This window comes from Macaca mulatta, chromosome 5 (assembly GCF_049350105.2).
Source record: "Macaca mulatta isolate MMU2019108-1 chromosome 5, T2T-MMU8v2.0, whole genome shotgun sequence".
Classification (NCBI taxonomy): domain Eukaryota; kingdom Metazoa; phylum Chordata; class Mammalia; order Primates; family Cercopithecidae; genus Macaca; species Macaca mulatta.
In genome coordinates, this window is record NC_133410.1 from 130,701,247 (window position 1) to 130,714,136 (window position 12,890).

At 35.0% G+C, this 12,890-nt stretch overlaps 1 protein-coding gene across 1 annotated transcript in view; it reads right to left on the reverse strand.

The window, feature by feature from the left end:
* Positions 1-3,559: 3,559 nt before the first annotated feature.
* The window catches only part of TRPC3 (transient receptor potential cation channel subfamily C member 3), a 72,895-nt gene continuing 63,564 nt past the window's right edge, over positions 3,560-12,890 (reverse strand). Inside the window, exons 11-12 of the mRNA XM_002808420.4 lie at positions 6,897-6,972; positions 3,560-4,415 (exon numbers count right to left, since the gene is read on the reverse strand). Of these exons, the coding sequence (XP_002808466.2) occupies positions 4,273-4,415; positions 6,897-6,972 (219 nt within the window). The 3' untranslated portion in view covers positions 3,560-4,272. The remainder of the gene's footprint in view (positions 4,416-6,896; positions 6,973-12,890) is intronic.

The window sequence follows — 12,890 nt, forward strand, 5'->3', positions numbered from 1 at the left end:
TTAGCAGGGTGAGGAATTTTTATTCACAATAAAGAAAATGTCAAGTTAAATTACCACTGTGTGTCCTCTTTTTAAAGATGTTTTAAGGTATCATAGACATCTTAGTGGTCTTTATAAAACTCAACAGAAGATGATTGCCTCTCAGATGTGACAAAGACCACTTTGGAGACAAATTTGCAGAATTACCATGCACCTCAGTAATTTATAACCTTATGTTATGGTGCTAAAGCAATCATTATAAGTTAAACAACTTATGGCTATAAATAAAAGCAATTTAAACTGCATTAAAGTTAAAACCATCAACACGCTAGTAGTGGTCAGCAGAATGACTGAGTCATGAGTAAAAACATTAGTTTCCCCTAACACATGGTATAAATTTAGAAATTTTCAAACTCTTTTTTAAACTGAACAAAGTTACAGATACCCATTTTAGGTTTTTTTTTTTTTTTTTTTTTTTTTTTTTTTTTTTGGTGGGGGGTTCACTTTGTCACCCAGGCTGGAGTGCAGTAGCGTGAACACAGCTCACTGCAGCCTCAACTTCCCGGGCTCAAGTTATCCTCTTACCCCAGCCTCCTGAGTAGCTGGAACCACAGACACACGTCACCATGCCCGGCTAATTTTTTTGTATTTTTTGTAGAGACAGTTTCACCATGTTGCCCTTCTGGTCTCAAACTCCTGAACTGAAGCCATCGACCTGCTTCAACCTCCCAAAGTGCTGGGATTACAGGTGTGCACCACAGTGCCCAGCCTGATTTTGGGAGGCTGAGGCAGGAGGATCGCTTGAAGCCAAAAGTTCAAGACTAGCCTGGACAACATAGGGAGACCCATTTCTAAAAATATATTTTAAAAAGTTTATTTAAAAAATTTAAAAAGACACAGAAAGAAAGATTACCACCTTGGATGATATTAACCTGCTGAAACACCTCTATGAGCTCCAGGGACTAGAAACCCCTGATGTAGCATAACCCTGTTTGCCTGAACTATTTATGAAGACCAGAGAAGTTAAATGGGTTGTCCCACACCACAGTCATTAGTGTGGCTTCAGTTCTCTTTAGATATTGTCCATAAGACAATTTATCATCCCATTTAGAAAAGCTGCTTTCACTTGGCTTGCACATTTGAAATATAAATATATTGACATATTGGGTAAGATAGTTATCCTAAATTGTATCAAATTTGCTTTTAATAATCACAACATATCATTTTAAAGTTTTTATTGTGCATAAACTCTTTGAAGATATTGTGTACCATTTTTCAAAGTTTTCTCATTATTTCAAGTCTAAGAACCCAAACTTTTGAACAGATTGTGACTTCCATAAAGTCACGGGTGCTCTGTAAATTCAATATAGCAGGAACTTACAAAGTACCAAACTTTTCAAACAGTACGTCTAAGAAGCAGTTTGACTGTTGCTTTCTTTTCTTTATTTTATCTGTAACTGAGAAAAAAATAAGAATAGCAAAGAGGTAAAAAAATGAGAGATGTCCCAAGGAAAGAAGAGTCCTGGGGTTTTGACAATCCTTTAATTAATGTTTTTTTTTCTAGAAAGTTGTTTTTGGTCCTGTTTAAACGCTCCCTTCTCTGAATTGCCCCAACAACTTTGAGCTTTGTTTTCCCAAAGGTATCTGTTAAAAGTGAGTAGGGAAAGGACTTGCTACCCAGAGCTATCTTTATCCTCAAGTGAAGGACTAATTCTGACAGCAATCCCCTCGACTAATCCTCATTTCAACCGTAGGCTACCACATTAATACCTTCTGTCTTAGTGTGAGTTCCCTAAAAGCAAAACCTAACAAGATTTGGATGTGATGACTCATTAAGGGGATGCTCTCTGGAGAAAGGGAGGGAAGGAAACTTGAAAAGGCAGAGGAAGAAGCTAAACCAAGATTTCATCTCAACTTGAGTCTGGCATCAGCCTAATCCTTTCAGGAGCTCTGGAGCATGAACTGCACCAAATAGTTGGCCCCACCTTGAGACATGGGGCTGGCCCTTTGTGCCCCCCCCCATCAGTCACTGGCCATGGGAAGCTGGAGGCATCACATCCAGGGTAAAACTGCTTCTTTTTAGCTGAGGGCAATTCTCCAGGGGAAGTGATTAGCTAGGAACTGGACAGGAGAATATGGGAGACAGGTGCACTGGCCCAGTAGAGGGCATCTGGGCAGGGCATCAAAAACATCAATCACACACACTACACTTTGTCATCACACCTTCTTCTGAAACACCACCTTGAAATGATAAGGAAAAAGATGAAATATTAAAACTATACCAGTTTATACATAGTAAATAAAGAAAAAATGCCTGTTAAGAGCTCCACAGTTGTGAGGGGCATGGACGCAAAAAAAAAGTCAGTTTTTTTTTTAATTCACATCGTGTAGATACCATGAGGCTTATCTTCATACTTCTCTGATCTTCAGATTCCAAGGATCATAGGCTGAATGTCCCCAGCTGAATCTGCCACTTTTTCATTCAGCATTTTTTCCAACCCCAAGGAAGAAAATTACAAAATATTCAGTTCCATAGCTATAAGCAAAAACTTTTCACACTTGGAATCTGGACCATACTATAAAACTATCAGAAATATCTATTATAGAAACTTTGTATCTTTACTACCTTAATATAACATATGGTAACATATAACAATGGAAAAATTCAATATTTTATTCAGTTCTGAGACACAACATGAAGTCTTAAAAATGTTTAAGACAAATACTCTTAGCATCGCACAAAAGTTAATGAAATATTCTACAATGGTAGCAAAAAATGTATAAAGTTCCTTTCTTAATTTAACTCTCAAAAAGTAGAAATTAAGAAGTAACTTTAAAGAGCTTTATGTAGTTCCATTTAACACTTATTTCTGTCTTCACATCTAGAAAGCTTTTCTGTGTGACAGCAATGATTTTAAAGTAGCATGTATTTAGTTGGTTTTAAGGACCTCTGAAACTCTTTGAGCTATGATCACAATTCGTATTCCTATAAGACTTGACAGCAACTGACTGAAGGGACTCAGGATGCTAAACATAACTCTATGAGAGATTTAAACCTAGCTGGTTAAAAAATGCTTTGAATGTTTTATGGTCTCTGAAGTGACTGGGGAACTTACTGGTCTGTATGCCTTTTCCCAAGAGGCATTGCGGATATTACCAGCATTCAGCTCAGTTATGTAATAAGGCATACGTAGATACATCACAATCTATTTTATATAGAAAGTGGAATTGGAATCCTTTGATAAGAAAAAAAGATGTCAATCGTTGTAAGCAATGATGGCAGGAAATGCCTCAAAAGGAACTGAAACACACTTGGGGATGCTTGGTCATGTCTTTCCAGGTACGCCCATAGTCATTGCTCTTTCCTATTTCTTCCCATGAGCAGACCCTCCAAAACTCAGAAGGGAGCTCACGGATGAGATACGAAGTCAGCTGTTGATATCTCATTTAGCATTAAAGCAGCAGAGGCAGAAAATAGACCGTTATAACAAAATGACAACCCTGCATAATCTCCAACTTAAAAGAAAATCACATTACTGAAAAATGACAAATGTAAGTCTAAGATAGAAAGCAAGCAGTCTGTATTTTAGAAAAATCTTTAATGTGTTGTTTTAAATAATTATATGAAACTTAAATATTTAATGTAATTATATTTTCCATTAACCGATTTTGTTGTTAAACTCTTCCCTCGGGGCTCAATGGTTCTAGGATTATCAGTGACACCTAAAATTCTAAGAATGTCTTACCAAGTCATAGCTGGTTGTAAAATTTCTTCAGTTTCTATTTAAAAAAAAAAAAGATCTCTTCAGAACTCAGAACTTGGACAAGGGAAGGTATGCTACATAGTGAGGACTTTTTATTTTTATTTTGTTGGCAGTTCAGTTCAGTTGGTTTCAACATTTATTGAGCACCTACTATGTACCAGGCACTGTACTAGATGCTGGAGACACAAAGATGAATAAGACATGGTCCCTGTCCCCAAGAAACTGATAGTCTCTTGGAGGCAAACAGGTAGTGCAAAGATGTGGAGTTTAAAATGAATAAAAATTTCAATAATATAGTAATATTGGGCTTTTCAACACAATGGTATGTCATTGTAATGTCAAGGCAGACAAATAAAATGCATTTTCATGTGATAAAACAATAAAACCATTACGAGCTAACTTTTAAAGATTCACATGATAAAGGTAGTTAATACTAAAAATGTACATCATAGTTTTTCAAGTATTTCATACTTAGAAATATTATTGCCCACATTTGTGCTATAGTCAAAGCCAAATCCAGGTTGCCGCATCATTCACATCTCAGCATGCTGGGATTCAGTTTCTCACTAAGTTTATGAATTAGAATGGCTAATTCCTCAGTTGCTTGGCTCTTGTCTTCCAAAAGTTCATAACGAAGGCTGGAGATATCTTGCTTGATTTCTTTTAATTCACCTATAGTATTAATATTAAAAAATTATTGGTAAGTTGCTCTTTGCATGTAGAAGAGAACAAAGAGTGAAATTCTTACAATATCAATGTATTTGCTTCATAAGGTCTCCAAAGTAGCTACTTCAAAGTTTTTTCTTTAAAATATTTAAGAAACATCTGTCTTTAAAGGTATACTGACCTTTGAAAAAAGCTATAAAAATAGTCCAGCTATATTTTTTAAGAGTAACACTCAGCTTAAAGTATTGTCCTTTTGTTCACCCACCTTTTAACATAAGGTGATTCTCTGTTAACTAATCTATAGCCAGGATATCTCCTTTCTGACTACAAGGGAGTTCCTTTGTTTCTTTCAAGTGTAAAGGTTGACACCTGCATCAAACATTTCCCATTGCTAGGATCAAAGGGAATCCTAGAAAAACTAAATTTTACTAAAAATGAATCAATCTGTCTGACAGGCAAATAATTTTAAGGCAAATATGAAGTAAGGGAAAGAAAGAAAAAAGAGTAGAGAGTGTTTATTAGGGAAGGTAATAGCAATGGACATGAAGACATTAGTTTGTCCAGCATAAAGGATTAATGTATAAGGAAGTAACAAGCAACAGCGCAATTGAGGAGTTTAGATATGATACCACTGGCAATATATTCTTGAAGAGAATAGGAAAGTTTGGGCTATAAAAATAAATTGTTCCCATAGTTCAGTTTGGCAATATTTAGAGCATACGTGTATTGCAATTAGAAACTGGATTCTCTTCAAGGAGAGGCAGTATTTGGTTAAAAAAGAAAAGAAACACTGGATTCTCTTGCAAGTGACTGTAATGTAGATAAATCACTGACTTTCAAAAGTGAATGTTGGAGCAAGAATTTACCTTGAATCTAAGAAATGATTCTTCAAACCATTGACTCAGCTTTTTATAATAAAATGGCATTTGAAACACACCTTTGATGATATTTCCTGGTATCTTTAATATGCTTTAAAGTATAATTTCAATATTCTTCTATTACATAAAAGTCAGAGCCTTTTTATTTGAAAAAAATTCTAACTCTCAGAAATACAAAACATTTGAGGAGCCTTTTGTGGCAAAAAAAAAAAAAAAAAAAAAAAAAAAAGTGCTTCCTTTGGCATATGGCAATATAAAAGGAATAAACTGATCTTATTTGAAATCATGAGGCAGACTTCGGTGGAAGGAGTGGATTCTCACACCATTCAGTATCATAGAGGACCCCCTGCCCCATTTCACCTTCTACTATCCTTTCTTCCTTGTTCCCGACTCATGGGGAGACTACAACCTATGTGTTGTATTAAATATTTACTCTGCCAATTCAGGAAACACAAGTTACTCAAACTCTTCAGATTTTAATTTCCTCATTAATTAAATGAGGAGGTTATATGACACACTTTCTTAGTAAGAACTTTGTTCAAAACTCCAAATTCCCATTGATTTTCCTCTTTTGTGCAAGGGCTTGGGAAATGCTTCTTGTTTTTTATGCTGTTTTGGCCATACAATTCTTCCCACTTTGTTCCTCCCTCCCCACCCCCCATGGAGGTTATGGTACAACTGATCAGACTTCTGCTTTCTAAACTACAACCTCATTCCAATCCTTTCTCCTGAGACAGTTTGATTAGGTCACCATGATTAGATTTTTGCTAGTTATCAATTATAAATTCACAGGTTTCTTTTCTACATACTTATACTATTAGATTGATTTCAATTTAAAAGGGATTCCTTGTATTAATCAAGTAACGGCTTCAAAGTCCATGAACAATATTATTAAGTTTAGCCCTTTCTTCTTTTATCAGTGTAGATAGATTTAGTGGCATCTCATTGATGTTGGAAGGTACAGTTTCCATTTTTAGGGCAACTTATTTCTCCCTGGTTGATTTCTTTCCAACTCTGGGCCTGTGTTTAGCTCTATCTCCTAGACTTTTGTAAAAAATTTTTATAGTCCACACTGATGCCCTGCCTCAAATATGCCTTAAAAAAATAAGCTTGCTTAAAGTAAGGAGGCAGGGGGGAAAGTGAAATTCAAAAGAGAAGCACCAGACAAGAAAAACAGGTTAAAAATGTGTTTCTGAACAACAAAATAGAGGTTTTCCTGAGCACATGAATTCTGTATGAGTCACTGTTCTTTTATCTGCTTAACTGGAAAAATGTTAGCACTAATGTGAACTCACTGAAAATGTAACCAATACTACTGACTACTTTATGTCAGAGGGATTAAAAAACTGCTAGAAAGATGTCAGTCTTTACATTCTAAGAATCAGTTAAGGCACTATGAGTAGAGATAAATTGCCTCTGATCAATATTTTAAATAACTGTTTATTTTAAAAGATGAAGTTTTAAAAATGTAACATAAGATCCTTCTCCCATCTGAGAGGCATCCAAACTATAACCTGGGATTGGATTTTTAAAGTATGCCTCAATATGAAGTTTTCCAGGTTCATTAAGTTAGTTATAAAAGGATGTTTCTCAAGTTGGAGATGCTTACCTTCATTAACTTCATCATTTTCTTTGTCTACTTGTGCTTTCAAAACATACCGCTTTATAAGTCTTTTCATTATCTGCTGTTGGGCAAAAGTAAATGATTAGACCTCCACTGATATACATAAGTGCCCCGAATCTTATTTTCCAAAGAGGCTTACATACCTGTAAAGCAAACAACTTGGGAGAAAAATTTTTTATAACTATGTATAGAAAAATTATGCAGGTTTCAGAACTTAACTCTCTTAACGCCTTCTACTGAGACTTACTGCATAATCCACCAATACTTTTTTTTGCCTCAGAAATGGAAGAAGCTTTCAAAAAGAAGTTAAGCTTGAAGATTTGAATTCACGGCTTCTCTTTCAACTGACAGTTTCTTTTTGAGTTACATTGATGCTACATTATCACCCATAGACACTACCTTATTTCCCAGTATTTAGAAAAATACATTAATGTATGCTCTCGATAGAGAATTTGTAAAATACAGAGAAGAGCAACTAAATAATGAAATCATTAGCAACCTCACCATCCAATGATAATCACTGTTGTCATTTTGGTGTATGTCCTTCCAATATCTTTTCTTTAAATTTTGTATATATACTAATTACTGTATTATATTTTACATTTTCTAAATGCCATATATTTTGTTACATTGCATGCTTTTCTCTAATATCTATATATAGTGACTATTTTCAGTCTAAATAAATGCTCTTCTAGGATAACTGTTTATCCTTATGGAAAAAAATAAATTGGAGCCCTATTTCATACCCTGAATACAAAAATTAATACCATGTGCATCTTAAATGTGAAAGATAAAGCTTCTGAATCCTTAAAATAAAATATTATATAAGACAGTATATTTATAAATTTAGGGTAGGCCTGGATTTAAAAAAAAAACAAGATTAAAACTTCTGATTACAATAGAAAAGACTGATAAATGCAACTTCATTACAATTTAAAATTTCTGTTTATAGAGATACCATAAAGAAAGTGAAAAGATAAGTCACAGACTGGGAGAAAATATTGGTAATACTTGTAAGTAAAAATAATTTGGATCCAAATACATAAAGAACTTTAATTCAATAAGAAAAACTCAAATAACCCAATTTTAAAATGGGCAAAAGACAAACGAATGTTTCACAGAAATGGAAATGTGAAGGGTCAACAAGTTTAAGAAACAATTTCAAACTCTGTTGCAGGGAAATACAAATTATGACTAAAAGGAGACACAATTTTACATCTAATAAAGAGAATGATTAATGAATCTGGTCATGCCAAGTGTTGGAAAGGAGATGGATCAATGGGGACTTTTATATTTTACTGGCAAGACTGTAGACAACTTTGTTGACAATTTAGTATTATCTTTTTAGTTTTTAAATTGATTTATATTAAGAAAATTTTAGAGGTGGAGTCTCACTATACTGTACAGGCTTGCCTCAAACTCCTGGGCTCAACGCTGTCCTCCTGCCTCAGCCTCTCAAGCAGCTGGAGCTATAGGCATGAGCCACTGCAGCCAGGTGGTATTATCTTTTAAAGTTGAACATTTGCATGCCCTTTCACCTAGAAAGTCCACTTCTCAGTATAAGGTCTAGAGAAACTTTGCAGGTATGAACCAAGAGACATACAACAATGTTTGTAGCAACTCTGTCTGAAATTGCAAAACACTAGAAACAATCTAAACAAATATTAACAAGAACAGACAAATTGTAGTATGTTATAATGTAATGTTATTGTGTTCATTAATGAAATTAATGCACCATGGCCACACACAATAGTGTGGATGAATCTTAGAAGCATAATGTTGAATGAAAAATTCCAGTTGCAGAAGACCACAAAGTATGAAGCTATTCTTATGAAGCTCAATAACAAGTAAATCTATAAAATATATTTTTAGGAATATTGACACATATAATAAATTATATTTGAAAAGAAAATCAAAGCAAGAAGGGAGAAACCCAACTTCAAGATAGGGATTAACTGTTAGGTGAAGGCAGAGGAGTAGGTAGGGAGGTGCATATAAGTAGAGGCAATGGATGGATAATGTTATCATTGTCAGGTCGGTGGTGGTTTCATAGGTGTGAATGTAATTATGCTTCATAATTTATTTTGCATTATACATATTCTTATGCATGTAACAAATATTGTATATAAAAGATAACAAAGGAAAGGGAAAAAGACCTGAACTAAGATGCAGGCATAGCGAGAGTAGAAAATATATACTTCAATTTTAAGAAAGTAGAAATTACACCAAGGTCAAGTAAAAGACAGGAATCCAGGAAGATTCAAAATGTTATGCAGAGAATAACAAGAAACTGAGAGGGCCCATGCTACTGAAAAGGAAAAGCTCATTTTACCAGTCACTGTAAGATATAAAACCTGTTGAATTGCATAGAATCTAGATCCCAAGACAGACTCACAGCTGGATGGATCTTAAACTGGATTGATTCATTCATTCGGCAAATATTTATTGAAAGCCAGTTCCGTGGCAGGTACTGAACTAGGTGCTAGGAATACAACAGTGAACACAGTCCCCAGTCCAGTGAAACTTCATATTGATATGGAACAATTCACTATAATGGGTGAACATATCAGGGATCTGGTTAAATTTAGGGGACAGCGAAGACAGATTCCTATAAAACGAAAATACAAAGTTATGTGTATCAGTTAAAAGCAGCTTGAAAGGCAGTAATACAAATTGATGGAAAAGAAATGACTATTTAACAATTAGTGCTGAGACAAGTTGAGCCTCTGCACAAGGCAAGAAGGTACCTGAGGTTAGACAGAAATCAGTTTCCCCATATATGACACTACCTGGTAATAGTCCATCCCTTTGTTCATGTTGGAAAGATAATTCATGAGAATTCTAAAATGATCTGCAGCTCAGAGAAGGAGACAAAGATTGGCCATCCCCATTCTATTAGGAAGCTTGTCTAGTAAACCCAAGACAGTATTGTGTAATAGGCAACAAAGACTCTTGAGGCCTCTCTCCCCCTATTGCAATAGCTCCTGAATAAAATCTGTTTTTAGCTACTGTCTAACTCTGGTTTTCTTTAACACAGTTGAGACTGTGAGTTGCAAGAACAAACCATGTAGATCTGGAACCTTGGTATCTTAATCTGCATAATGGAAATGCTAGACTGTGTCTTGTAAAAGAGACAGTACATGTAAATTACATAGTAGGTCCTCGAATAATATAACTATTATTCTCTCATTATAATCTAAGCTCTGTAAAGCAAATCTCGATAAATCCATCTTAATGACAGTATCATAAGCAAGGACCATGAAACTCATATGTAACAAGTAAAAGTACCATTTTAAATACTACCTTTAACTAAATTTCCAACTGATTCTTTCATTAAAGCTAGTACTAAAAATTAAACTACCAATAACAGATTCATCTTTTTTCCCTCTTGCTCAAATTGCTAACTAACTAACACAATAGAAGTCAACAGATTAACTTCCACATTCCACAAACCTCCAGAAATTATACAGCTTTCTTGGTACAAGCCTGTGAGTCACTCTTTAAGGAAGACATTCTAACTCTATAAAGACTATTGATTTTCTCCGTCCAGGATATGGAAATCCTAAACAGAGGTTCCAAAACTGAAATTCAGTGGTAACCAGGTAAAGATCCCAGGCGGTACTTACTTCAAACAGTCCTTCCTGCAAACAAACCCAACTTCATTTTTCAACCCTCCATTAAGACTAGGAGAAGAAATAAGATGTGCGTGGTTGGGTAGCTGTGAGGTGGTTAGATATCTTCCTTCCCAAAAGGAGTGAAAGCTTTTCTTCTCACTTGGTATTTTTCACTGAATCAAATTCAACTAATAATTGTTAAGCACTCTATCAGGTGCTTTTACATTCATTCTCTCATTTAATTCTACAGAGAAGCCAAATTTGACTGTCATTAGTAGGTTTTGTACTATGAATTTTAACAACCTGAAAAGTGTCAATGAAGGGTAATAAGACTGATGTAGACAAATAGAAAAAAACTCAGAAGTATAGAGTAAAATTTTCGACAGGAAAAGAACCTTAGGAATCATTGTTTTTCATGTTTTTATACCACTCATGAAACTTTGTGAAAGATTACCATTACACAGCTTCTGTATAAACTTCTGTGACTGAGGGCCTGCTATTTTTTCAGACAGCTGGTTTAATCTATTTTTGGACAACTATAGCTGTTAGAAAACAACTCCTTTGTATTGAAGCCAAAATAACTATCAGTCCAAGTTCTGTTCTTTGGGGCAACAGAGAATAAATCTGTTTATCCTTCTACTTGATTGACTTTTACCTGTTACTTTTTTCTGTGTTTTTTTTTTTTTTTTTTTTTTGAAGAGGGACCTGCAAACCTATTGCTTGACTTTAAAATATCCTCTCTTCTAGGTTTCCCAGTTCTGTTGACCTAAAGAAAAAATCTGAGGCAAACTAAATATATAAGTAGAGAGTTTATTTGGGCCAAGTTTAAGGACTGCAACCTGGGGAGCACAGATTCAAGTTGCCCTGGATATGTGCTCCAATTAGCAGCAAGTACTAGTGAGTTTTTAAATGTAAAGAAGAGGCAGTTCCTAAGTTGTTTATCAAGGATTTGAAATAACATAAGCTTTTGAATGGTCATACATTGTTCTTTGCATCACAAATTCCAGGAACATGAAGATAACAGGTGAGGCTGCAAGTCAGGAACAAATGAATTTAGACAACCGTCCTCAGGCATGGGTAGAGGTAGGGGGCTGTGACTGAAAGTCCCATACTCATGTTCTCTGGGCCTGTATACCTCACATAGTTCAGACTGCTCTGAGCTATTTTTGTTTTCTCTATTCCCAAACCATTTATATTTCATTGCATCTATATTTATTTCTATTTCATATATAGGCATAACTATACCACAGAGTATGTAGCGTTATGTGAGTATTTGTCTACTTATTCTTTCCTTTCTTTCTTCCTAACCTCAACACTGCCATTCTACTTCAATGGAGAGATTTTTGAAGCCATGACCTATATCTTTGTATCTGTATAACCTAACATCATGTATAACAGGGGTTGTCCTGAATGTGCCTGGAAGCTCACTGTGAGTGGAGTTCAGGAACATCTCATTTTGCCCCATTTAGAGAAAAACTGTCATGTGCTTCCAGTAAAAACAAGTCATCAATTATATCCTTCATGGACTGGACCAGAGTCCACCACCTGGGCCAAAGACTGTTCAATACTGTATTTGTTTGGACCAAGGGTGTTACCAAAGCGAAGTCAGCTGTGAAAGCAGATCTGCCCACAAGAGACAATAGAGAGAATAAAACTCAAGAACCCACAGTCCAACTTCTGTGGAGTCTCACAATAAATTCCTATTTCTTAACATATCATAGCATATCTGCATGCTTTTAACTTGAAATAACCAAACACAAATATTGTTACAATAAAGAACAAATAAAATATTGTTAAAATCAGCAGAATTTAATCATAGCCATCCTCCTAAGTATGTTCTTGAGAAAAAAAATCACACCCAGTTAAAAAAAGTTCTTTACACACATAAAAGAATTACTTCAACATGCTATTAATAATTAATTTTAATATAAATACCACTATTGATCAAAACATTTTTGGTATTTTTGTCTTTTTTTGAGAGAAAGGGTCTTGCTGTGTCACCAGGGCTGGAGTTCAGTGACATGATCATAGCTCATTGCAGCCTCAAACTTCTGGGCTTAAACTGCCATCGTATATCAGCCTCCTAAAGCACTGGGATTGTAGAAGTGAGCCACCATGTCTGGCCCTGATCAAAACATTTTTGAAACTCTTCCGCTGTGGCCCCTTGGGGCATATTTGAATCTCTGTCTTTAAATAAATTGTTTTGGAGAAAAAACCCCTCATTTGGATATAAAACACATAAGGTGATGACCCTATTGGTGATGGCTACATGTTTGTTGAAGTTGGATATGATCATTTTTTTAAAAAATGCAAAGTCATGGCACTAAGTCTTATTAATAGGAATAACTAGCTAAGTTCAGTAACT